Below are 27,739 nucleotides of genomic sequence, written 5' to 3'. Positions count from 1 at the left end.
ATCTGTATATCACTATTTCCAGACATGGCCTGATCTGCTGCTGAAATCAGATGTGCCTTGAAATAGAATTCTGATTTCAGTATGGTACAGAAATTAAAAATAGACTGCATTATGCCTCTCTGTATGGAAAGTGTACATCTTGATGATGTTTTCATTGTAATAAATCTATTTAGACATGTCCACTGTATCTGTGTAATACTTCATCATACTGGTGCTGGTTATGTAGTTAATGTGATAAATTGTGTAGTTCTCAGCAAGTGCGTATTTCAGTGGTTGCTCTTTGGAAAAAACAAAGGCACTTTAAGGTTACTGGAGGTCTTAAGGGATCTGTATCTTTTCTGGTGGGCTGGCAGAGTGCTCAGTGCATGAGACCTCATGATGCCTGTGGCTCAACCTCTTGGAACCCTGGGTGCTTCTGTTAAGTCTGCCCTACTGATGGTTGAAGTCAGGGTGGCTTGCTTTATTCTTAATTAGGAGTTATATTATTTAAAGTGAGGTTAATATTTTCTAAATTAAGAACATTATTTAGGAACATGCAGATAAAGACAGTGCATAAGGGTTTTTAATTAGTTCTGCTCCAAAGGAATAAGGGAAAAAAGTTTGTGGGTGTCTTCAGGAGGAACAAAATTAAAGCTAAGAAATAAAATTACAAAGTGGGCTGGTAAATTGGTAGAGTTTATCAGTTTCTTTTCTTTAAAGAGTAAGTATTTTTTCTTTTCTGGTCAAATATCTGTCTGAGGATCTGATTCAAGAGAGAGGCAAGGGAGTTAAGAGCTTGTTTTCTGTGGATTGATAGTAAACTATCTTCCCTAGAAAGATCAGTCAGGTGTTGATAGTAAGAAGCACTCCATCTGCTTGAGAAAGCTTTAATGGGAGGCCAAGAGGTATGGGGACAAACCTATAGTAAATAATGTAATAGCTGCAAGTTAGCAAGCTGATAAAAGTGAATTAAGAAGTACATACTTTTTTTGAGCTGTTCTGTTGGATCTGGACTTTTTTTTTTTTTTTTTTGCCTTTCAGCATTTTGTGCTACCTTCAAATTAATAATTTCTTACCAGAAGTTTATATTTAATGCATGAAGCAGTCTTGTGCTTAGTATCTAGCTAGGTTCAGCTGGGTGGGGAGAGAGATAATGTCAAAATGACAGGACTTCCTTTTTTTCAGTAGATTAGTACTACCTCATGCATCTGTAATCAGAATACTGTCAAGACATGTTTTCTTGGATTCTAATTGTAAGAATAAATGTCATTTGGAATTTGATTCCTGACAATTAGCTAAATTTGTGGTAGTCGGTGTTTTTTGTAAGTGCATCAACCAAATGTTTAGCTAATTTTAGGAGCTTCTTTTGATATTATTCTTGATAGATTGGCTTCTTCCCAGTATCACAGTCACCACTATCACCATCATTCTTTCCTTAACCTTACACTGGAGTGGGATTAGCAGTTTGTTCTTTGCAGAGTAGATGGATGCAGTGCATACAGCAGTGGTTCAGTCTTTCCTCTTTTCCAAGTGCTTTATGCTTGTGCTCATGATTGACACACCTGTGCTGGTACAGCTTTTTATAGTAAAGGGAATTATTTGATTCTGACCATCCTTTGCCAAGAACTTGTTAGAGACATTTCAGCTTCCTAGGTTTGGCTTTAGATGACTAATAATGTTTTTAACTTAGACTGTTATGTAAAATATAAGAAAGAACCTCTCAAAACTAAATGTACAGCTGGAGTTCTTCATTGCTCCATAAAAATGGTCCATTAGTGTTGTCTGGCCTTAGTCTTGTGTATTTGGAGCTAGACTTGTGTTTGTAGCAGTTAAGAGGTGACTTCATGCCCAAGTGTATTTTAACATTGCTTTGCATTTTTGGTCTTGCCCTTCCTCTGCTTTAACCTTCCTTGCTCCCTTTTTCTGTTTTTAGCTGCTCTGCCCTACATTGCCTCTTGATTGCATCTCTTCTAACAAATGACTATTCCAGTTGCTCCATGTATCCCTGCCCTTCCTTTACCACTTCCCATCCTGTTCAGGTAGTCTGTTACTCCTTTTTCTTTCTTTAAAATAAGGAAGAATTAGAGCTGTATTCTTTTATTTCAGTTCTGGGTTCTGTGACCAGGCCAGAGCAGCAGACCTGTCACTGCAGGAGGCTTCCACCTGTGTATCTGACCTGGGCTGCATCATGCAGAGGTGTGAATGACTGTGCTTGAGATCAGTTTTATCTCCAGCACTGGTGTTTACAGGCTCTGAAGCTGGCCAGATGTGCCTATAACACATAAAACAGAAATAAAGGAAAATACATGGTTCTGAGAATCTAGCTGCTAATATCCTATTAGGAGTCAAAATACAATATAACTTGTAACTTGAGAGATATAATTTTTCTTTTCAGAAGGATTTTCTGAGCCTGATGTTAAAGTATGTTGTGTACTGGGGGATGACAAATTAGTTGGTTTATTTTATTCTTGGGTATATTCCCAATATCTCTGAAGGAATTGGCTAACCTGTCCTGGAAGTGCCTACAGCAGTGTTTGAACATATGGTTTTCAGCTAGTGTTTTAATGTAGGCCAAAATTGATTTTTGTAATTGAAGATAGAGTGTAAAGTCTGTCAGTTCTATTCAGTTCCTTTGTTATTGTTTCTGTTCAGAGTGTGATAGCCTGTACTGAAAGGAAGGGAATCAGTCTCTGGGGCTCCTGTGTTAGCTATCTGATTCCAGCCTTTTGCATGCAGATCAGCTTGTAGATTGTCCTTTTTGTATGTTTGTATATATTTTAGAATATGGTAAATAATGATGCAATCATCTCAATAAAACTAAGTCTCTTACATTACAAATGCTGCCTGCATTTCTTAGTTAATCTTGCTTTGTATTTAATGCTTTATAGCACTGGTGCCCAAAGTTTTCAAGTTATGTTTCAGCAGAGTAGGAAGAGGATGTGGTGTGTGGATTTCTGCTTCCACAGGACCTGAATTGCTGGTTCAGAACTTCCAGTATGCTGGGTCTTGCCTGGTGTGCCCATTCCCATGCTGAGCTAAGGGAGGATGAGTTACTTTGTGGGACGGGGTTGGTGCCAACCAAGCATGAGCTGCAGGTATTTCCTGCCCTTACAGGTCCTGTGGGAGTTGTCTTTGTGGCCACTGTTGGAGGTGCTTGGTTATCTTTATGTGATGACAGTTTATAGATGTAGCCACATAATAACTTCAAGAACTAAGAGAAGGAGATTTTGCATTTAACAACTTCTGCATTTAAATATTTCTGACAAGGACTTCTGCAAGATCTCTTTTTACAGGTTTGCCTCTAGGTAATTCAAATGAACTGATGTCTGCAATTATATAATTTGTGGAACTGTATGTCTGCTTTGTCCCACTGCTCAAGTCATCAGTGAGGATGATAATCAGTGTTAGTCCCAGTACTAGTCCCTGGGCTATGCTGGTGTGACTGGTCTCCAGTTGAACCTCCTGCCATTCTCCACAGCCTCTCCAATCCAGCAGTGCAGCCAGTTTTCACTCCACCTCACTGTCCACTACTTTAGTTGGTAGTTGATCAGCTTGTGTGAGTATGTGGTGGTAGATGATGTTAAAAGCCTTATCAATGCAGAGATGAGCAGCATCCACTGCTCTCCCATCAAGGTTATTTGCTTCAACAGCTTCCCTCCCCTCAGCCCTGTGAGGCCACATCTGGAGTGCAGTGTCCAGCTCTGACCCCCCAGTGTGACAGGTGGAGTTACTGAGGAGGGGCCTGAGATGACTAAGGGACTTTCCTCACATGAGGAAAGGCTGGGAGAGTTGGCACTGCTTGGCCTGGAGAAAAGAAGGCTCAGCAGGACCTTCTCAGTGTGTACAAATAGCTGAAGGGAGGGTGCAAAGAAGGAGGGCCAGGTTTTTTCAGGGGTGCCCAGTGACAAGAAGTAAGAGGCAACAGAGGATGTTCTCTCTGAGCATCAGGAAATACTTTCTTACTGTAAAGGTGACTGAGCACAGTTTGGAGACTGAGTCTTCATTCTTTGAGGTATTTAAAAGCTGTCTGGACATGGTCCTGGGCATCTGGCTTCAGGTGGCAGGGGGGGTTGAACAGGTCAGTCTCCAATGATCCCTTTCACTGTGAGATTTTTTTTTTGAAGTTTGTTTAAATGTTTGTATTCCTGATCCTATTTCACCAAAGATCCATCAAATCTCAGGATCTTCTTGTCTTTCTTGTACTTTGTCCCTTGCCAGATTCAACTCAAATGGGCTTCAGCTTTCCTGGCATGCTCAAACAATGCCTTGTTTTTTGCTGAGTAGGCTGGCCATGCTTTCACCTCTTCTGTTTCTTTGTTTGAGTTTTGTCAGGAGAGTCTTGTCCATTGATGCAGACCTGTCATTTTCACTTAACATCCTGCACATGGAGGTGGAGCATTCCTGAGCTTGGAAGAAGTGATGGTTGAAAGTTCACCTCTTAAGATCTTTATAATGATGGAGTAGTAGCAGAATAGCTTTATTTCCATCCTGCAGTTTTCAATTGTGTACTCTTAGAAGAAGTGAAAGTAGTAGGCCTCTAGAGTGTATTTTGTGAAACCATGAGCAGATGCCTGGGTTAACAAACACCAAGTTACCCTTGTGCATCAAATCTCTAGCTCCAGGCAGCTGTATAAGATTTGTTTTAGCATGCAAGGTTACTTGTTTTTTCCCCTAAATACAACAGAATATAATTTATCATTTTCAAAAGTAGAAGGTGTTAGGCATATAGATGCTTTTATTACATTTTTGATACCTGCTGTACAGACAGCATTTCAGGGTTTGTTAAAATGGTTCTGTTTTACTGCAGTGGTAGTCTATTCCTTATTCTGGTTTCAGCATTTGTTTTTCCAGACTTTCACTGGGATATGATGAATTGTCACCACTATGCTCTTCTATTCTTTTGATAGAGTGGGACAGAGGTTGATATCAGTGTTCACAAAGTTGGTTTTCTTGCTTTTTCAAAACCAGTGATAAAAAATGTTCAGATCTTCCAGTCTTAACTGGTTTTCCCTGCATCTATTTACAGGTTTATTTATTCAGTTTTTCAATTGAACCCTAGATACAAAAGCATTTCTTTAATGCATCTGCATGGTTTCTTGTTGAATATGTTACTCAGAAATAGCTACTAGCCTGTATCTAAAAATCTGTGACCCATTTGTCCAGGGTTTAGTTTGTCACATAAACAAAACTGACTTTTCAAAATAGGCTCACAGCCTTCTGGGTTAGTCTCCACTGCCTTACACAGGCTGTGGCATCTGGGTGGTCTGTGAGCTTCCAGGTGGCAAGGTTAGAGCTGCTGGGATTCAGGAAACTGGTGACTGACACATTGCAACAGTCTTGTTGTGGAACTCCAGCTCCAACCTCTGTAAACCAGCAGCCATTCTATAACTTCTGCTGCTCACTTTGGAGGCTCACTGCCTGTCTTTGGATATTCCTGGTATGTCTTATATATATATATGTATGTACGTATTGATGGTCTTGCAATTGGATAGTCCTTGATAATCCTTTCTTTGGAAACTGCCATTTTCAAATGAAGTGGATCTCAGTAGGAAGCTGAGCTGTGTATGGATGAATTTCTTTGCTTAAGGAACTTTGTGTGCTGGGATAGTATTTTTGGACTTGCAGAAAGTCATAAAGGTTGGCTGGTGAAGAAAGAAATGGCTGGTTACTTTGGATGACCACCTACAATGTGTAATCTTCTCCTTTGCTAAGCAGAGTTGCATTGATAGCATATTAATATATTAACTTTACTTAAAATAGAGAAGCATCCATTCCCTCTGGGGTATGCTGCACCTGATTCTGTCAGTCAGGAGCAAGGAAAATGGATGTTGTCAGACCAATTTGAGAAGCTCTCTGTGCTGATACAGTGAGTACACTAATAGAACTGTAAAACTTGGAGCTGCAGAAAATGACTGTTGGGTTTTCATGTGGTTGTCAGATTCAGATTGTATCTGTTCTCTGCCCCTATTTCCAAAAGTCATCATTCAAGCAGTTATTTGTTCCCAGCTGATGCTTGGGAACAGTGAGCTCTATAAGGGCTCATGAAATTACAATTTTTGCATTTGTCAATGCCCTATTTGAAAAAAGAATTCTTGTTTTCAAGACAATAACAGATAATATTATGATTTCCTTCTGTCACTGTAGGATGCTTGGCTTCTACAACCTGTTTCTCTGGCTTTCTGAGCCTTTGAATCCATGCCTGAATATAAAAAAAACCTGACCTGTTGCACTTTGAGTTTGAAGAAAAAAATGAATAGACTAATAAAAAATTGCTTGCTATATTCTGTGATGTCTAAGAGTTGATCTCTAAATGGTTTGGAGGTACAGTGTAGAGTTTCATATAATGATATGAACAGCCAAAAACTTTGCAGACTCTAGTAGACAGTGATTACAGTCTTAAAGGCATGGTGTATGCCTAGTTTGAAAGTGGGAAGTTAGTGCAATGATGCTGGTTTTATTTGTCATACTGGGGTTTCACCATAGCACTCCAAGACAGCAAAATTCTGTGCAACTTTGAGGAATATTTTACCTTCTGTAAAGTTAAAGTTGTGTCTTTTCCAGAAAGCTCTCAAATGCCTGATCAGGTTAATACCAAAAAGCTGGTTTGAGCACATTTCTGCAGACTTGGGCATGGCTGCGCTAGGTTTGGAAAGTGCTGCTGCTCCCAGAATGGATTTTTCTCTGGTGGATAGAGGTCCACCTATGTCACCTGCAGCAATTTATCAGGTGCAGCTTTGCTACAATAGCCATGGTGTTTGTACCCAGTTCTGCCCTTTGTGTCTCTCAGGAAGGATTACTTGGTCTGAGTAGAAGTCATCTCTGTCTATTTACAAATTTGCCTGATTTGTAGATTATGGTTCTATTTGTGGTAGCAGGAAACCCAGCTACAAGAACTGGAAATTCTAACACTGACAGCCAGTCTTTTCTGGAGTCATGCTGCTGGATTTTCCCTTGTTTGAGATTATATTCAGTAGGAACAAATTTTCTTTTTGGGCTGATGGATATAAGTATTCTTTTGCAAGTGTTGCAGGTGTGACTTGTTAACACAAAGTCCCTTTGTGGTCCTTGATGGCCAAAGGAGACCTGGTGGTGTTGCTGGTGGGGGACATGGGGCTGGGGCTGTGACAATGACAGCAGGCCCTGAGGCTGCTGCTTGAACTGGATTCTTGCTGCAGCATGGGAACCATGCAGGTCTCAGATGAGATGGAAGATGAGGGGTCTGCAGGGACCTGGGACTGTTGAAAGTCCAGACTGCTGGAATCTGGCACAAGTGGATTATCTTTGCTGGCTGTGCAGAAGTGAGATAGGCCCAGCAAACTAGCAAGGAAGGTACTTAGAAATAAAAACATTGAAATCTCAGTTTGGAGGGATCAGAGGCAAGACAAGCTCAGGCTTCCTAGAGGTTTGTAGAAAGACTACAGAAATCTTTTCAGCTCTTTATCTGAACATTTTGAAACACTGCCTGTAGGGTCTGGTCAGCCCTACTCTGTGATTCAGTGCAGGCTGGGGGTCAGAGGGATAGGCTGAGGAAATGACTAGGGGTGTGCACCAAATTAAGCCAGGGCAGGAAAACAGATTCTCAGCAGACATGTTAACAGTTTATTAGGATACTAGAGGCAGTTACCTTGTGAAAACATGCTGGTCAATCTTTCTGCCTTAATACAGAGAGGAGACCGTTGTTCAGAAAGTTATATTGCCTTCCTAGATATTTTAGAACTGGAGTGGGCAATGTGCTTACTCTGTAATGTGTGCTAAAATAAATGTTTAAAATATTTCTTTTTTGCCTTGTGTTGTCACCTGTGAGCATACCAGAAAAACAAGTGCTGCCTAGCAGTTCTCCTGTTATTCTTCTAAATGGTGAGGATTAACATTCTGAGAAGATTATGGCAGTTTACACGACCTTATAGTCTGTATACATTTTGTTTGTTATTTTATCAAGCATCTGAAAGCTCAGGGATGAAGCTAGGTAACACTTAATACTGCTGTGCCTTTCTTGTTCCTTAGAGCCCAGTAAATGTGTATGTTAAAAGCTGCTTTATGTCACACCACTGCAGAGTTTGAGTAAACATGGAAGAGACTGTAAGGTCTCAAATTGCCAACTATGAATGCCAGAAGGTATGAAGGGGCTTGAAAGAATATGCTGCTTCATTTTCAAGGTCTAGAATAAAAAAATCTGAAAACTGCCAGTGTTTTTCCTAAAACTTCTAGACACCTACTGGAATAATCTCCATTTTAACCCCTAGCTAGGGAGTGGGCTTAAGGCAAATGGGTTTGGAAGACTTTCTGACAGTTGTTCAGCCCTCAGTTACATCACTTATCAGGCATTCATAGCAGAAACTTCTTAACTTTTTTTTTTCAATGTGCATAGCTCTTAAATGTTGTCAGAAGTTCCTCACCCAACTGTCTTTTGGGATTTACAAATGCAGAGTGCTTGGTCTGCCCTGGGTGGTTTGAGGACACTAAAATTGCAGTGAATTGAAGTGTAATCATAACTGGGCTTGAGGGCTGTGATCTCTTCTGTAAGGGTTTGCCAGCAAAAGAAGCAGCTCTGTAATAAATGTAAAATGGTAAAATGTTTCTTTCAAGCCATTAAGGAGCATCCCCAGAGTATTTGTTATCAATTGCATTGCAGTAAATCTGTGCACTGCTCCAGTTTATACATTGGCAACCATTGTATGACTCTCCTCCAACTTCACATGGAATGAATGACAGTAATGCTCATTCATTATTTCCACAAATGAGCAGTGATAGATTTTTATATACATGTGTTCCATGAGCTGATGTTACCCAGAGCAGGAGGGCAGGCCAGGTGTACCCTCTGTGTGGCTGAAAGAGCAGCACATTCTCATGGAGGTGCAGTGCTGCTCTCAACTTTTTGCCTCCATGCAACCCTGATCCTATACCAGCGTGATGTGTCAGGTGTCTCTCAGAAGTGCACAAGGCACACAGCATAATTTAACAGCAAGCCCATTAACTGGCATAACTATTCCCACATCTTGGAAAGCTGAGAAGAGGTACACAAATACCCAATGGATTTCTCCAAACTTGTCTTTTTGTTGTTCACTCTAGTTCCTGCTGTGGTTCCTGGCTGTTTGGAAGCTCTGAGAATTCAATAAACATTTCTGGACCATGTTTTTTTTCTTGTGGTCTGATAGTGATCCCGAACTCTCCTGGTCAGGATGAAGTGCCACCAGTGCCACCTCTGACTACATCTTTAAGGAATTCATCTGCTTCAGAAGCTTGATGGAGCAGCTGTGCTTCATACTCTTAGCTGGGAAAAATACAGCAGTTACTTTAAAACTGCTCAGAATCCCTTCTTTAAGGACAGGGTATTCCAGGAAGCAACTTGAAACTGTAGCTGAATTCAGATATTTATAATTTCAAGCACAGTTTAATTGTGCATGCTGGGTAGTGTCAATTCAGTGTCCAAATATAGACACTTAAGTAGTTTTTTGTTTCCAGCAGCAGTATTGAAACATTCAGCCAATTTAAGTCGGTACAAGACATGAATGTATAATAAAACTCGTTTTGAGGGCAAGAATTGTGTGTGTTGCCACATAGCTTAGAACAAGTCTTGAAGCTTGTGAAACTTGTTTTCTGCTCTGGATATCATCTTTCCTTCCTCCTTTTCATTAGAGTGGTTTGCAAGAGGTTTTTTGTAACTTTGTGAACATATTGGAAGGATTCTGTGGGCAGTAAGTTATTTTCAGTGAAATGCAGGTGATGAATCTGATGTATAGTTACATCTGCATCACCTGGCTGCTTGGAGGAGTAACTTCAACATGAAGTTACATGGGAAGGGTGCCAGGGCTGTGGCCATCCCTTTCTAGGATGTGCTGCCCATGCTGGGACTGGAGCTGTGGTTTGTCAGTATGATGGCCCTACATAATTATCTAATTGGAAGGGAGCAGTGTGGGAGGCAATAGTAAATCATACTGGAGTTGCAGTAGGTGTAGAAAGCAGAGGGTAGGCAAAGGTGTTAAAGCAAAAACTAAGCTGAACTGAGAGGAGAATTTTTCAGTGTGCAGCAATAATTGTGGGCCCAATTGCTACTAGGTTGCTTGAGGGCATTCCACTTATGTGGAATTATTGTTGCAATTAAACAGTAGTCCTTGGCATTAAGTGTCTTTAGCTTTAAATCTCTTCCTTTGAGACAATTCAGTTAATTGGAATATATGTTATTGCCTAGTTATGTGTTATTTATGCTGTTGACTATAATGCAATTAAAAAAGGACTTAAAAAAATTTACACAGTGATGCCCAAGAATTTTTTTGCTATTCAGCTAGGCTTCTTTCCTTCTACTCTAGCAGTTACATGAAGCAAGTCACAGCAAATATGTAGTTATATGTATCAATATGCATCAATCTTTTCTGTGCATTCTAGAGAATTTGGAAAAAAAGTGGATTGTGTCCACCCACACTTTTTTTTCACTAACACAAATGGAGGAATGGGTTACATTTTTATTAGTAGTTCTTTCCCCCATTTATATAGGTGCTGCCTCTTTTTTGGTGGTTGAAATTACTGTGATTCTTAGTAACCAAGACAGAGCTATATGACATGTACATTTTGGGTTAAAAGACAATTGCCGTGGAAATATGATGCTTAGGTAGCATCATTCTACAGTCCTAATTGCATGCAAGACCTTGCCAGAATTTCAAAGCACATCAGCTGTCTTGGACTGGGACAGAACTGCTGCTCTTAGGTGCTCACTCTGGAGCAATGTAGTTAGTGTTACAGTGTTTTGTTGCACCTCTATTAACATAGTATTGCTTAATTTTAACTTGTGCCTTCATAGTTATCAATGTAACTAATTTTTTCTACTTTTGCAAAGTAGTCTGACTAAGCAAAATACAGGAAATGGTGATGGCAGGTTTTTTGCTCTCATTAGTCATCATTAATATTGAGATTTCCATGAAGTTGCTTGGTAAATGTGCCAACATGGCCAAGGAGTTCTGTCTGAAATGACATACTGAAGTGGTTTTGAGCCTTGTTGGCACATTGCAATGATAAGTAGAACAGGTTGTGTTAAGCCATCACAGGACCTATTTTTGAAAATTGTGGAATATTTAGATCTTTACAAAGCCATTTAAGTACAGCAAAGGTAGTACATAATTACTAGTTCATGTCTTAGCATATGAACGCTTTTACTTAAGCATTGTGTAGTATGTATGTGCACAGGATAACAGGTAAAATCAAAGTAACTTTCTATTACATACTGGCTAATAAATATTTTGGTCCATATTAACATTTCTGTATTTATGGTTTTGCCATTTGGGAAATTTTCTTTTGTAAGCACTGGGAGGCTCGATCTATACAACAATTATCTTACTTGTTTTGTAGACTGAACTTTTTCAAAGTTTCTTTTATATGTTGAGGGTGTTTCTTCTGGGTTTACACTGCCATAGCAAACAGCTCTTCCAGGACAAAACATATAAGTAGTGTTCTCACAAACAATCAGGATTTTGCATCTGGGTTTATTGAAGCATATGTCAGTCGTGTGACTGTCTTATGCCTTAGTAAACAGCCCATACAAAGAGTTCAGTAAAAAGATGGTCTAGCTGGAAAACAGATGCTTTGCAAGAACTGGATTTTCCTGAATAAGTACAAAAGCAAAAATGTTACCTAACAATGTTTTTTTTTTTTTTGTTTACTTAGTTGATGTTAACTGTTTTTAAAGCAATGGCATACATATACTGTAATTGTACTCAAACTCATCCTGTAGGAAGAGAAAGCATTCATTTGGAAGCATAAGAACATGGACATACATTTCTGGTAATTTTTTTGCCAGTAAGTTCTTTTCATTAGTGAAGGTTAGAGAGACATTTTCTGTATCAGTCTTTATTTTGTCCCCATTGGGGTTAAAATTTATTCTTAATCAGCTAAATTTATTTAGATGATTGTACTTTTCATATGGTAGTGTCTTCTTTAGAGAACAACCAAGCTTACAACTGCTAGTGTGGTAGATTCCTCAAAGAAAAAAAAAATGCTTGTGAGAAGCAAGTATCCCAGAGAGGACAGACAGAGGGAAATGCTACCTGTCTCCTGAAGGGAATAAAACCCATCTGCTAAGTGAGAGAGATGAAAAAAGCTGTGGGAAGGAAATAACTGAATCAAAAGACTTGAGGCTTTCAAAGACTTTTTCTCAGGAAGAATGTTCTTTTTAAGAAGTGATGGTGACAACCTATTTAATTTGCTTTATCTGAGCAACGAAATGTTCAGAGTCCTATTGCAAATAGATCATGCAGTTAAATCAGGTCTTTGAAAAGAAAATAAATGTGAGTCTGTGTATGAAGTAGGAGAAGCTGCCCTGGATAATTTCACAAGGAAGGGAAGCTTGCTACATTGCAGCTTGGGCTGCAAGAAGCAGCGTGAACACGGAAAATCCCTCTGTCCTGCTTTTCCTGTAGGTCTCTAAGTAGCCTGCTCTTGACTGCTGTCACTGTTGCTTTTCCTCTGGTAAAAGAGGTGAGGGGAGAAGAAAAATAAAGGAGACTGTGGTAAGGATGAAAACTGTAGCCTTCACAAAGAAACAGAGCAGGGCTACTTCTCACTGTTCCTCCAGGAGATGGTGGAAGCTGTTCAGTGCAGTCCTTTGTACATGGGAAGGTATGAGGGAGTGTAGTAAGTGCTTTTTAATCACTTAGAAGATTTTGGAGGAACACCTGTGGCTTTGGGTGGTCTTGAGTCCAGGAAGCAGACACTAGAAAGGGAGGGGGCAATGGTAAGCAGAACCTCATAAAATGGAATTTAAAAAAGCCTGCAGCATGTAACCAATATAAGTGTGTTCCAGGATGTCTCTCTTCCTGAAGAAGGTGAGTGTCTGCGGCTGTGGCTTGCTGCTGGAGATGGCTTTCTTGACTTGATGGTCAAATGGAAAGCCTAAGCAGCTGGCCTATATTTTATATAGAATAGAGTGTTCAGATTAACTAGCAAGAAGGAGCTGCATTTGAGGGGTGCAAGTTGTTTTGGGAGAGCAGAAGATCCTAGGGCACCCTCTGTTAGCTGTGTTGTGCATTGGACTGATTATAAATACAGCACCTTGTCACGAGGAGCCCATGCATCAAAGGTAGCTCTTCAAGGAAATTGTGTGGGTTATGGCTAAGGGAAACAGAAATTCACATTGTATTTTAAGTGGAATGCAGTCATAAGTGCAAAAAATATGGGGCTTTCTATTATTAATCTTATTAGTGCTTTCTTTAGGTCATTTTTATCAGCGTTGTCATCAGTGTTACAGAAATACTTCCTATCCTGTTTAAAAAAAAAATTAATTTGTTATTATTCCTCTATACCATCACAGAAGGTCCAACTTCCAAAAGAGCTTGCAACTTAAACAGGAGAACCGAGACATGCTGGAGAAGGAAAATACACAGACAGTGAATTGCAATGACATTTGTATTTAGAACAGATTTTGGGACAAGTTTGTAGAGGAAGTGGAAGAATAAGGAAAAAGCGGTCATAGGAGAGGAGAATTAATAGCAAGAAGAGAAGGGGTGGAGTACATCAAAGATGAAAGAGCTGGGGGGAAAGGGATTGAATCAGTAACTAATTAGTCATTTAGTTAGTGGGAGCATGTAGATTAATACCTTAGGAGTGATGAGAATGCTAATGTGGTTTCCAAGTGACATGATGTAGGTGGTTTTCAGAAGAAAACATAGCGTTCATTGTAAATGTATAAGCTGAATTTTTCTTAAAGATCACAGATCTCTTCCTCCACCCACACTGTTCTTGCACTTCTTGATTTCATCTATTTGCTATGAAATGTATTTATCTTTTTAGCCACAGTCATAAGATTCAAGTTTAGGAGAAAAAGCCAGACTTGATCAGTGGAAGCAAAAGATCACATTCTGCGTAGAACTGGTCATATCAAGTGTAAAATTGTGTTCTCCTACATACAGATTGGAGAGCTCCTGTCAGTTGCCTATGAGCATTAAGTTTGTCCTTTAAGACCCTGGCTTCTTAACATATGTTGATGTAAGAGATGATACACTTCCCTCTCTGAAGCAGAGGGGAAAAGGACTTAGGCTAGGCAGTCAAGCTAGAAAAAGAAGTTGCAAGCCTCATTTGTGTGCATCCCACTCATCTGTCCTCCCTTTTGATGCAGCCAAGGAATGTATCCCACAGCCACCTACAATACTCACCTCTCCTTGCTCTTTGCATAGCTTGAGAATTCCCTTGTCTTCTCCTTGTCTGCCCTTGTTTACCCATATGTATCTTTCTAATACAGATTCTAGATCTGAACCCCTCTGCCATCTGTGCCTGTGTATGCCAAGTAGATGCATGGAGGGGTAACTATTATGTAATAATGAGAAGATAATGTAATTAATATCTACAAGGATCTGTATTAAAGAAGATGCAATGTTAAGATACTGCATTGAAATGTACTGAGTCCTTGAAGCAAAGTTGAACTTGGAGAGATAACTCTTGCTGTGGGAATTCCTAACTTGGTTGGTATGTAAAAGTCTGGCAAATTTTTGGGTACCTGGTTTACTGCTCTGTAAAGTAAAAAGTAATAGTTGAAGCTATTCCGAGTCCCAGAGGAGATGAGGAGGGTGACAGAGCACAGCAGGGATTCTGAGGCCACTGGACAAGAAAGTGAGATACACATCCAGAAGAAATCAGATTTCATGTGGTCTGCATCATGTAGGATAATTTTTTTAAGTCCAGCACAGTTAAAAATTAACATAGTGTTTACTTAGCTCAATGATCATATTCACAGTTTTGTAACAAAGGTTGCCACTTGCATTTTTACCCAGTTAAAGAGAGGGAGATGTAGGTGTCTTTACAGTGGTCAATGACAGATCTTTTAATTTTTTTTTCCTATCAAATCTGACTGCAGCTCTATGTAGCACAGTGAACTGAGGGGTTTGTTAATGATTAAATGGAAGTTTTTTTCTGACCTATTATTTGGAAAGATCTGTGTTTTATCATGCAAGCCTGGCATTGCTTCCATAACAAAATGCGGTCCTGTGATGAAGTCAAACTCTCTTATACCAGAAGTATTAGGTTTCTTAAATAGAATACTAAAGCAGTCATGGTTATTTTTTAAATAAAACAACAAAAATGCATTCACTTGGTGGCAGTTCTTTAGTACTTCTGGGGTTTTGTGTGGACTTCTCATGGTTGCCTTCTAAAGCTGTTAGGTAAACATGCTCACTTTTTAAAGCTGTAAGTCAAAAGGAAGTGTATTTTACAGCTCATTAAAATATTATTTTTGTGTGTGATGTGGAAACCAGTTCAAAGTCTGACCCAATACTGCTCTTTGATAGCAGTATTAGGGAGATGGATCATTTACACCCCTCACTGCCAGTTTTGGCATGGTTCTCTTTGTCAAGCCAGCTGATACACTATATTTGGAAATGTGGCTGTGGTCTGTATTACTAAGCTTATTCATCATTGCTGTCAGTGTACTCGCTCTTTGGAAAATGCTTTCAGGAATTTTCAGCAACGTTCATTTGAAAGAAAGCATGGCATAGTACTTAAAAGCTATTCACCAGAATACAGCCAGAAAGCCAAACTCAAAAAGAAAAAAAAAAACCAAATTGCTCTTCCACTGAAATTTGTGCTGCTTCTTCAGACATCCATAAAGTTTGTGATTCATCTGAAGGATTTTTTGTTTTGCTTCTCCGCATGTAGTCCTGCTATATTTATATATATATATATATCTTTTATATGTGTTTATTGCTTTTTCTGTTGTCATGCAGGTACTGCCAACCACCCCTTCTTTTCATTGCTGTGTCAAAAAGAGGGTTCATACTTTCTTTCTAAACAATATTTTTAGTTACTTGCAGAAAAAAACCCCAACTTCTTGTCTGAAATTTTATTTAAAATAAAAAATATACTGAGTTCCCTCCCCCCCCCCCCCCGAAGTTACAAATATGTCATGGAATTCTAGGACTTTTTTAAAAATTGAATTGAAATTTAACTCTCTAATCTGTTTCATGAGCTGAATTACAAAGGTGGTTTCACAAAGGAAGCACACTTACTTTCTCCATATTGGGTCTTCTGCTATCATTATAATCATCATTTGCTGGTTAAATACAGCAGAGCACTCCTTAACTAAACTTTTTCCCAGCTATGAAATTGGATGAAGTGTTCTGTTAGATTTCAGAAGTTCTGAAAAAAACATTCATAATCTATTTTTAAATTATTTATTTCATACGCTATAATGTGTGACTTTTTAATGATACATAGACTTCACAGTGCTGGTATTTGGAATTCATTTTGTAGACAGCTGTGTATAGCAGCAAATCCTTTCAAATTATGGCTCTTGCTAAACAATACAGCTGTCAAATGCATTAGGTTTAAATAGTTATATCTGTTTCATCTAACTGAGCAGTGAATGAAGATGAGTATGTAGGAAGTAGAAACCTGTTTTTCTGATTGGGAATTGGATCCAAAAGTACAGTTTTGATCAAGGTAGATGATTCCTTAAAAGGAAATACTTCCTTAACCAGATATCCCAAGATGGTTTTGCTTTTTTTTTTTTGTGTGTGTGAGAGAGAGAGACTTGCTGATTTAACCATGCATGCAGAATATTTTCTCTGTAGAAATTCTGATGGCTAAGAAGCAATAGTTAGACAGGATGCATGTATCAAAGGAGAGAGCAGAGACACTCACAGAACTTATTTCATATTCATATACTGGTAGCAGTATCCTGAAAAAATGCATTTCTGATTATGGTGCCCTCAATCTTATGAGTTGTGTTCAATGAGCTTGTTTTTCTCCTATGGTATGTTTGCTGTGTGTTATTTGAGCATCAGTAGTAGCTGAGACATATCTTGTATTCGTCTTGAATTTCTTACTTGTGTAAACCAGATTTCAGCTGGATTTCTGGTGTTGGTCTCTGAAACAATATTCATCTAGGGTAGCAATATAAATACAAAGCATTGTTCAAATTTTCCTTTTCATTTTATTTGGGGAAGCTGAAGTTCACATCCTCTGAAATCAACTTTATCTTTAGACATAATTCTTGCCAATACTTTCATTGGAATAATGGATTATTGCTACTAACGTGTTTCATACAAGGAAAAATTCAAAAATTGATGCTGACTATGTACCATATTTGAACAGCTTTATGTATTGCTGTGTTGTTTTTCTGAATCCACAGTGGCACTTTTCATGTCTCCATTTATAAAATGTGCACAGTTTTCTTTGGTTTTTTTCTTCTCATAAATTTACTGATGGATGTTTATATTTCAAGCAGATTATTCCTCTCAATACAACTTTAAAATAATAATGGAAAGAAAAAAGCATGCAGTATATTGGTAGTTGTTTATACAGGACATTTGCTAAGATTGTTTTTCCCCAGTTTATTGATCAGTTAGCTTGCTTTATTCTTGGAAATGAGGAAACAAAATCCTTCAAAATAATTTCATGTTTTTTCAACATGCATATCTTAATACTTATGAGTATCTTGATATAAACTATAGGTTATCATTTAAAACTTTTATAATGAAATATACAGTGTATGAGTATTTTAATTTTCTGATAATTCTAAAGATGCAGGCACTTGTGCTTAGAGGGAATGTAGAAAACATTTGTATGAATCAACACAGAACTCTACTGTTCTTGCTCTTGAAATTTTGGACTCCATCTACAATCCTGCTATTGGATCCATTACAGACCCATCTGACTTGATTTTTCTCAAGAGCTGAAGAGTCTAAAAGAAATGTAGCAGGATGACATATAGGAGAGTGGAACATGCAATAGGTGATGTGCAAATAAAGTCTTTTTGAAAGATGTACCATGAGAAAACTCCTGGGGGGTAAAGAAAAAAAACAAACCAAAAAGAAGGACTGTATAATGGGAAGACCATGAAAATAAACTCTTAAGTTAATTTTTTGTTGGTATTGTTATTCTTTATTTTTGTCTCACACTGCATTATGGCAGGTTGACCTTTTATATGGATCCTATTTCCAGTGAGCACAGTTATAAATTCAACATGGATTGCATAATGAGCATTACTGCCCCCTTCATCTGTGCTGAAAAATATTAAAAAATCTCATATCAAATGTAACTGTTTGTGGTAGAACAGCACCTTTCAAGGGAGTGTCCAGTGTTCACTCACAAACATCAAGAGATGTGATCAGACAATGGTTCTCACATTGAATCTGTGGGATCTCTCCTTACCAGCTGCATGTGTGGGCTTTTCATGGTAGAAACTCTATTGGGAAAGTAATTTATGCAACTCAGGAGGGGCTGATAAAATGAAGCAGCACAGGTGGGTTGTTTGAGCCTCTGACATCTATCTGTCAGAGAGTGCTAAAATCAGGGGATGTGGATATGCCCCAGGACTTCACAGTTTGTGTGTACTCAGAGATAGTTTTGTTCTTGCTCTATGTTTAATGTCAGAAAATTAAAGACTCAGTTTCTTTGCCTTCCCTTTGGAAAACACCTTATAGTTTTGCCTTACTTTCCTTTTATGAGGTGTTGCTTTTCAGTCTGTTTCGAGCTCCTTTACTTTCGAGTTAATAAGTTAACAGTGTTAACTTCGCTTGCTTCCTGATCATTCAAAGTTACTATTTAAAATAAACTTTGGGTTTGGTAGCTTCTTGTTCTCTCTAATCTTAATGGAAAAGCAAAGCAGCCAGATTATATATCTTCTTACTAGAATTTTCAGCTGCTGGTCAATACATTCCAGTGTTGATACCAGTTGCCAAAGAGCAAAACTTTTTGGTAGCATATGAGAGGAAACATGTAATTTTGGGTCAGCTAGCTACACTGACCAAGGATAAAATTATTCCTTTTATATATACAGAATGTTCAGAACACCTGGAGCCCAAAGTACTGCTTCTGTACAGTGATTTTTGCATTTTATGGGTGTTACTGTGCAATGTGTTGTAACTTTAAGCTGCTATGGCTGTGGTGATCTTGATGATTTAGGCAGTTGTTTGGAATCTTTGAGATGTCTGAAGTTGTGGACATGACTGTCTCTCTCCGATCTCACTGCAAACTGGACATAGAATCTTCTGTGCTGTACAGGAAGATATTATTTACTGTATAGACTACTTATAGATGTTATTGCAACATGTTACAAGACTTCTAACATGTTGCAATAACATGTGGAATTGTAAGGAATAAAAGTAGATCTGGAGATTGAGAGGCTCCATTTTTTGCTTTAGCTTCAAAGTTAAATCAGATTGCTTAGGGCCTTGCCAAGTCAAATTTTTAAATTCTCCAAGGTTGCTTGGAGATGCTGTTAAATCTCCATCCTGTTCAGTGCTCAACCATCCTCAGGGTGAGGAGTTTCCTTATGGCTATGTGGAATTTCCTTTGAGACATTGTGTGTCTGTTGCCTCTTGAGTTTTTGCTGTGTTTTCCAATAAGAATCTGCCTTCACCTTTGCGTAATTCCCTATCACATAGATGAAGGCAGTAGTGGACTCCCTTTCATCTCCAGATTGCACAAATGATTCTTTCATCTTACGTGTTAGCCCTTTTAGGGGCCTTCCTCTGGATGTGCTTCAGTTTGCCGGCACCTCCTGCTCTGTGTGGCCCAAAGCTGCAGCACTGGGCAGGTGGCCTCACCACTGCAAGCAGAGGAGAATAATTGCTTCTCCTGACCTGCTGTTTGTGTTCTTGCTTATGCAGCTCAAACTGCAGTTAGTTTTCACTGGTTTGTGGGTGCTGCCTTTGTTGAACTTGCTGTCTCCTAGAGTCTCCAAATCCTTTTCTACAGAGCTGCTGCTGGTCCAGTCTGCAGCTATGATGATCTTTTCCTTCCCAAATGCAGGATACTTTATCTTTGTATAACTTAGCAGAGTCACTTCTAGCTTCTTCCTCCAGTTAGTTGAGATCTTCTGAATGCTGGTCCTGTCCTTCAACATGTTGACTGCTTTTCCCATTTTATATTGTTTGTAAATGTGTGAGGATCCTTTCTGTTCTAGCATCCAAATCTGGTGATTATTGGCTGATATTGTCTACTGAGAAATACTGCACCTAATCTGTGGGCAAAAGGGATTATGGACCAAAACTCCTTGAACTTCATAATTCAAGGAATTATTTGCCTGCCTATTCAGTCCATGTCTCCTCAGTTTGACAACTGAGGTGCTATGGAAGATAACGATAAAAACCTTGCTTATGTCAAAGCACTGGCAACCACCAATTCTCCCTGGTCCATGAAGCCACTTAGTCTTCTGCTTAAGGCAGTGCAGGGTTTGCCTTTAGAAGTCTGTTTTCTGATTCCAGTCAGATTTATGTCCATCATGCCTGGAAATAACTTCCTTTTAGAACTCATTCTACATTTTGTACAGCATGTGAAGTGAAACTCACTGTTTTCTAGTTCTCTGGATCCTTTACTCTCTGCTGCCTCCACTTTGCCTTTCAGTTGGATTTTGTTTGTTTGATTTTAAGTTACCATGACTTTTCAAAGATGGTAGCCAGCAGCTTCCAGAGACATCAGCTAGCTTTTTCAGTACTTTGGATGTTTCCCATCTGATCCTATGTACTTGCATAGGTCCAGTTTACCTAGATAGCTTTTTGATTTGGTTGCTCCTCTCCCTCAGACTTTGCTAAATGCAGAAATATGGTAAACCTGATAGCAGCACTTAGTGGTAAAGACCATGCCCAAAGTGTCGGGTGTCTCAACTTTTTCTGTACCTTTTATCACTAGGTAGCTTCCTGATTTAGCAGCTGAATTACACTTTCCCTAGAGTGTTTTTTGCTCATGGTAAAAGCTTTTCTTCTTGCCTTCCACATTCATCCTCAATATCGGCTCCAAACAAGCTTTGGCCTCCCCCTTTCATCCTCTGCTTGCCCAGATAGTGCATCTATAATTCTCCTCCAGCTGCCTGTCCCCAGTTCCAGTTTACCTCTGTTTCTGTTTCATTTGAGCTCTGTCAGTGAGGAGTCCTGTGCACAGTCAGCTGGCCTCCTGCTGCTTGGTGCTCAGAGAATAGAGTCCAGGAAGATGACTGGCTGTCATGGACTCATTTGTAGCCTCCCAAGTCATTCTGCTTACCATTCCCTGAGCCAGCCCCAGCTCTGTCTGCTGCAGTGAGTCCAGAGCCTTTAGTCTGCTTTTTTCCTTCCTTTCTTTTCTCAAGACTTTCGCTACGATTTCACAATTACTGCATCCGAGGCAGTTGGCTGTCTCATGTGTAAGCAGTTCTTCCTTATTCATGAGTACCAGATCCTGCTCAGCCCCTCCTCTAGAAGCTTCTTCAGTGCCAGCATCCGAAATTGCTCCCAGTGCATGTGAGAAATTCCCTGGATATTTCACACCTTACTACAATGCTGTTCCAGGAGGTGTTGTGTGATTTAAGTCCTGCAGGAGAACAAGGGGCACTGAATATTGGAATACCAGCCTAAGATGATGTTCCATTTACTTTGGGAACTGAAAATAAGTTTTCTTTAACTAGTTGCCTTGAATCAGAAGAAGCTGCAGCAAAGACATACAGATGGTATTTTGATTTTATTTGAAATTGAATACTTAATTTTCAATTCATTTTGAATTACTATGTAACATACAGTCAAAATACTAATTCAGCTGCTATTGGCCATGCAGCTGATGAGATAAAATAACCTGGTTTTCTATAGCCTGAATACTTTGGAATCCATAATATTTGTTAACAACTAATGAATTTGCATGTGATTAGAATAATTTTTCTTTTTGTCTCTAAGATTTCTAGTTTCTAATTACCCTGAAGTAATTAATATGCAACTACATGAAATACTACTTCAGATTGCACTGTATAGCTCTTATGTTCAGGTCATGCACATAATACTTGCACATATATATGTGTGAGAAATAATTTCTCATTCTTTTCTTTTTCATGTGACTAGTGAAAGAAGATCTTGTTCATTCATACTTATCATATTTTGTTTCATTGTAATTGGTGACAGTGTGCTTCTTAATCTGTTTTAGTTGGAAGATGGGGAAGAAAAGCCGAGTAAAAACTCAGAAGTCAGGTACAGGAGCCACAGCAACAGTATCTCCAAAGGAAATGTTGAATCTGATTAGTGAATTATTGCAAAGTAAGTTTTGTTTTTATGCCTCTCTGGGAAAAGGGATGCTGTTCAAACCACACAAAAACATTTTCTTGCAGAAGCTAGTGAGTTGTATTTTTTCTGTTGTGAATGGCCAAGCTTGCTATTTCAGAGTGCTTAAGGTGCTTTGAGATACATACTAAACCACCTCTGTAAATATATGACACCATTGGCTTATTTAAATGGGTATTTATTGGACAGACCATATTTGTGGCAACATTTGGCTTTTCATCTGAATACAAGCATAAATATTGGGTGAGATTAGATTTTTAAACAACGAGATAACTTGGCAATGAAGCTTTGTCAAAAACGTTTTTCTTGTAACCTTGAAAAATTACCCTGTTCCCATTTATCACTTGAACAGTGCTTTGAACTGATACTAGAGTAGAGAAATTAGCTGTGGGAATCAGTAATACAACTCAGTTCAACTGCACAGATATTTTTGTTGCTTAGATAAATTTGTTGTTGTTGTTTGGAAACTTTTCATAGTGCTTAGATCTTGTGTATAGACCAAAGATTGTTTCACTTGTTGAGGAACTTGGAACTCATCCATTATTTTTAGTAAATATGAAAAGCAGAGCATAATTTCATACAATGATGCTAAAATACTACTGACTCTTTCTACTGTCATTAGTAACTGTGCTGTGGTACAGTTCTTTTTGAAACACAACTCCAGATTTTCATATTCTGGACACATCTAAGTGTTGCCTTAGAAAAATTAAAATTTTTCCTAGCATTGCTCATGAGGAGGAGACAAGGAGTTGGCAAAGCAGTTTGATGCTTATGCTACAATTGGCCTCTGCTTTGCTACCAAAAATAAAATGTGGATCTAATTTGCTAAGCAAAGACAAGTATCAGCTGTTCTTTTTGTCAAGCTTCCATATTTTATTCAATGCTAAGATTTTTCAAATCACTTGAGCAAGGTAATCTTCAGCTGTCCACTTGGATTTACATGGCTTAGATCAAGAAATCCACACACTGACATTTAGAATATTGGCAGAGACACTGTGGATGTAATCTAAAGCTGAAGCATGGCTTTGTGTTCCTTTACTTGTCCCTGCAGTACTTGTGCATCTATGAAAACAGTAATGACTAGGCAGGTCAAATGTATGTACCAACAAATTTCTCAATTATTTAAGGTATTCTCTGTGCTATTATTATCTGCTTTCATTACAGCAAGAGTGATGGCAAGCAGGGTAATGTAAACAGAGTGCTTTGCTTGAATTATTGAAAGCAGACACTTTTTTTGTTGTTTGTCTTATCTGTGCTATTATTTACTTAATGGCCTGGTTGTTTACTTTTTTTTCTTCCCAGCTTTTTAGACATTTGCTATTTCTTATATCTGAAGGAATATTAAAAATAAAATAAGTTATAGTGTTAAGATTTCAAAAGTCTAAATTAATTACCGGTCCTATAATGGAATGTTTCTAACTGTGGAGATAGTTTTATTTGTCATGTAAACATGTTTGAAGGACAGATAGTACTGAGGTTCTGTTAAGCTCCTGTGAAAACATAATTCTGAGATTAAAATATGTGTGTGCATATATATGTGTGTATATATATAAGTATATATGTGTATATTTTTATTTTTATATATATACACATATATATATATATATTTTTTTTTTTTTTTTAAATGTACTTAATTAAAGAAAACATTTATATTTCCAGAATGCAGCAGTCCTCCCCCAGGTCCTGGTAAGGAATGGGAGGAATATGTCCAGATCCGTTCGCTTGTGGAGAAAATCCGCAAAAAGCAGAAAGGTAAATGTGAAACACTTGCAGTGTTTCTGAAATGTTCAGGTGGGCTTCACCACTGGCATTAACCATTTTAATACTCAGAATTCTGAATGATTATGACAAACAAATGATCCTGTGAGAATTTTGTCTGATAAGTAGAAAAAGGAGCTTGAAATTGTTTTCTCATCACTATCTGAAGGACTAGAAGTAACAATCCTTAGAGAATAATAGGCTGCCTTGGTTCCTTGTGGCATGGTCTGCTGCTCTGCCTCTATAAATCTGAACATTCTAAAGTTAAATTTGTAACTGTTTTACATTAAGGCTTTACTGGATGTTGAAACAGTTTCAGCAAGACGACATCAGAACATCAAGTGAGGACAAAAGTCACAAAATAAATGCAGCAGCTAATAAGTCTCTCTGCTCTAAATGATGCACATGATCAAAATAAAGAAATTATTGTAATATCACAGTTCATGAGGAATTTTATTACCAGTTTTCCAAAGTTTAAGGTATGCTTTTTTTTTCATACTAGATCAGTTTTCTTCTGTTATGGAATGTAACCTCTTGCTGTTGATAATATTTTTTTATATTAATTTTTTTATATCTGGAAGCATACTCTAAAAAATCTTTTTCATATAATTTTAGTAAAAGTAATTTCTTTTATGACAGATATATTTTAATGACTGAGAAATAATTTGCAATTCATAGATTTGGGCTGGATGTACCTGAAAAAGTCCTAAACAATTCTTTCTTCTCTGATATTTATACAGTTGTAGCAGGAAAGCCAGACTACATATAAATGGAGCTTGACTAGTTCATGGTGTTACTTGATAAAGCAAATACTTAATTTCCCTTTTACACCTGTTTTTAATATATTTTGACTGATGCAAGAAGATCTTACTCCATGAAAGGACTTAACACACTCTGAACATCAGTTTTTGGTAGAGGCTGTATGGAAGAATAAATGATTCTCTTTCAGTGACTGCATTCTGTAGTGATGTAGATGTGAACTTGATTCATTTTTAACTCTGCCATGACTTGGAATAAACTTACTGTACATGTGCAGGTTTTTATGATGTAATATAATTGTTAAAGTAAGTCATAATTCAGGTTAATAAGAGCAGACTTAGCACTGGGGTTGGCCTCTCTGAATCTTTTTTCTGCACCAGAAAGATTAAACTATCCACAGGGAAGGTGCTGCTGGCAGAGATGGTAGAATTAGTGTAACAGTATCATGTTAATAGAGCATAGTTTTTCCTTGGAAGATACAAAACCTACTAACCACACTGCTATTGACATACAAGTGTCTTTCCATGTAACATTTTTACATATATAATAAGCAGCAATGGTGTATTTCAAGACTATTTTAAATAGAACATTATAGTTACTCTACAGAGTTTGCAAACTTGATAAAGGCTTTAGACCTAATAATATATAATTAATATATATTGCCAAAAATGTTATACTTTGTGCTTTTCTTTACTAGAACATGGGGTTGCAGGATGTGAACGAGAATGATCTTTGGTGTGGAAAACTCTTGCTTTGAAAACTGAGTTTTTTAAATTTCTAAAATTTTCCTTGTTTGACTCATTAGCAAAATCTTAAATAAAGCTAATTTTCAATATAGATTTTCATCAGAACAGCTTTATTTTCTTCCATGTAGAAACTATTTATTTCCCAGTGGTGCTTATGACTTGAAGGAGGTGATCTTCTCTTTAATTTGGAAAAAATTGGGAAGTATTGGTCCACATTGTATATGAGAAACAGAAGTAGAATTTTAGAGATGCCCAAAGAATGGTCCCAAATACAAACCGGATGTTCAAAGCTTCCAGTAGTCTCATGCAGTAACAAAAGCTGGAAATCACAAGAGCAAAATCTTGGACAGTGTAAATACCTACCAAGTTCTATAGAAACTATGCAACTAGCTGTACTATGTTTGTGAGGGCATTATATTAAAAAAATACTTTGCAAATGCTTAATAAATTTTTATACTGCATCATCAAAGATGAAAGTTTTAAATGATGCTTGTATTTTTAAGTTAACTACAGATTTGTTTAGTTCTGGGCCTTGAAATGCAAAATTTGGAGGCAGGAGGGGGATATTTTAAATACACTAATGCTACTTGCCTAAAATAATTTTGATCTCAAAATGTGTTTTATTCTCTGTGCTTAGCCAAAATATCTTTGGATGTAATGCTGATGACATTTTGTCACTCATAAAATGGCCTGAGCATTTTGGGGTTCTTTGTACTCATTTAATGTTATCTGAGTTTGGGTTGAAGAGAACACACAGAGGCAAAGAGGCACAAAAGGAGCTGGCTGAGAGTAGCCAGGAACCATTACAGAGAGATTCAAATGCATTCACAGTAGAAGAAAGCTGAGGAAATGAATGAGACTTGTGATTCCACTGGTGGACCACATGCTGTTGGAGAAGTAAAGTGTAAAAATTTGGATGAGCTCTGTGATGTCAGGAGGATGATCCTTAGATAGTTTAGATCTATCCTTAGATCTATCCTTAGATATTTTAGTAGATCCATATGCTACAGGAAAAGGCTAACTGTCTTGTATGTGAAAGAAGGAACTCAAGATCTGCTTATCATCAGTTGCAGTGCTGAATTAATGAAATTGCAGCTTGCCTCTCAAATTCTTCCTTGTCTGTATCAACATATTGTGGTGATTGCATTTATCATTGATATTAAGATTGGAAATATTTTGGCTTTTATTAAAAGGGAAAGAAGAGGAGAGTTTCATGTTTCATTACTGCCCAGTTTGGGCAGTTGCATTTTTAAGATGACTGGTAAGTCATTTTGGCACAATAATGAATTTGATGAAAATTGGTTATGACATTTATATAATATTGAATAACACTTAGCAGAGACCAGTTCTGACTCAGCTTCTTCAAAGTAGCACTGCTGTGAGATAGCAGATAACTTTTAACATGGGCTTCTACACTGAGCTTTTTTATCTTTCTGGATCCTCTTATTTCTGCATTTGTTTTTCAATAAATTGTGTATATAGGTTTGTCTGTTGTCTTTGATGGAAAAAGAGATGACTATTTCCCTGAATTGATAAAGTGGGCAACTGAAAATGGAGCATCCACAGAGGGTTTTGAAATAGCTAACTTTGAAGAGGAGGGATTTGGTTTGAAAGCAACAAGAGAGATAAAGGTGAGCATGTGAACATTTGAGAACATTTGACTTAGATTAGAAAATTGTGTTTGGAATGTATCTGCAAAACTCTGAAATGCTCACCCTTTTCCCCCTTTTAACTGCTTATGCTGTTCTGAAACATTACCAATTCTGTGTACTTGAGAATAACATTATTGATAAAAATTGATAAAATAGAGTATTATTTTTGATGACTACTGATAGTACTGTGAATTTTTAATCAGTCTTTTACACTGATGTATCCCTTTATTCCATGTTTTCTAACTATTTAGTCTCTTCTTTCATGTCCCGTTTAAAGAACTGAAAAAGTTTTTGCCTGAAAAAGAGATATTTGCAGTACCTATTTAGTCTCTTCTTCATTCATGTTCCTTCTTTTAAAGAATTGGTCTTTTTGTCTCAGAAAGAGATGTTTGCAATACCTATTTTCCAGTGAAAAGGAAAAAAACCCCAAATTATGATATTATGATAATGTTAAAGGATTTTTTTATTATCAGATAAGGAGTATAGACATACACAGAGTTAGGTAACTGTTAAAAGGTAAGCATTTAAAATTGTGTCTTTCCATTCCTATTTTTAGCTGGGAAACAGGTTTGAAGACAAATCAGCTGTTGTAGAATGACTATTAGAAAATGAGCCCTGTATAATAATTTAAGAGCTTCATTAGCACACAGTTAATACATTGATAAAAATCCTGATCAGTTCTGCTAGAATAAAAACAGCCAATATGAAAAAACTCTACTGTGAGAAAATATGTAATGATGTAATTATTAGCAATATAATGTGTCTGATAGCTTTGAGGTTGTGTTTTATATCTTAGCAGTTCCAAAATGAGAGGGCTTTATTTTGTATCTGAGTGCCTGTTTTAAAG

The 27,739-nt window shown here is 37.8% G+C and overlaps 1 protein-coding gene across 1 annotated transcript in view; it reads left to right on the top strand.

The window, feature by feature from the left end:
- Nucleotides 1-27,739, top strand: part of SETD3 (SET domain containing 3, actin histidine methyltransferase) — a 62,247-nt gene that overhangs the window by 1,665 nt on the left and 32,843 nt on the right. The window contains exons 2-4 of the mRNA XM_054275818.1: nucleotides 21,844-21,953; nucleotides 23,637-23,729; nucleotides 26,723-26,871. Coding sequence (XP_054131793.1) covers nucleotides 21,851-21,953; nucleotides 23,637-23,729; nucleotides 26,723-26,871 — 345 coding nt within the window. The 5' untranslated portion in view covers nucleotides 21,844-21,850. The remainder of the gene's footprint in view (nucleotides 1-21,843; nucleotides 21,954-23,636; nucleotides 23,730-26,722; nucleotides 26,872-27,739) is intronic.

The sequence above is a fragment of the Melozone crissalis genome, unplaced genomic scaffold (genome assembly GCF_028551555.1).
Source record: "Melozone crissalis strain CALT ecotype California unplaced genomic scaffold, PUWL_Pcris_2 ptg000018l_1, whole genome shotgun sequence".
Taxonomy (NCBI): domain Eukaryota; kingdom Metazoa; phylum Chordata; class Aves; order Passeriformes; family Passerellidae; genus Melozone; species Melozone crissalis.
Note: the sequence above shows the minus strand (reverse complement) of the source record. Positions and strands in the feature narration are given on the sequence as shown.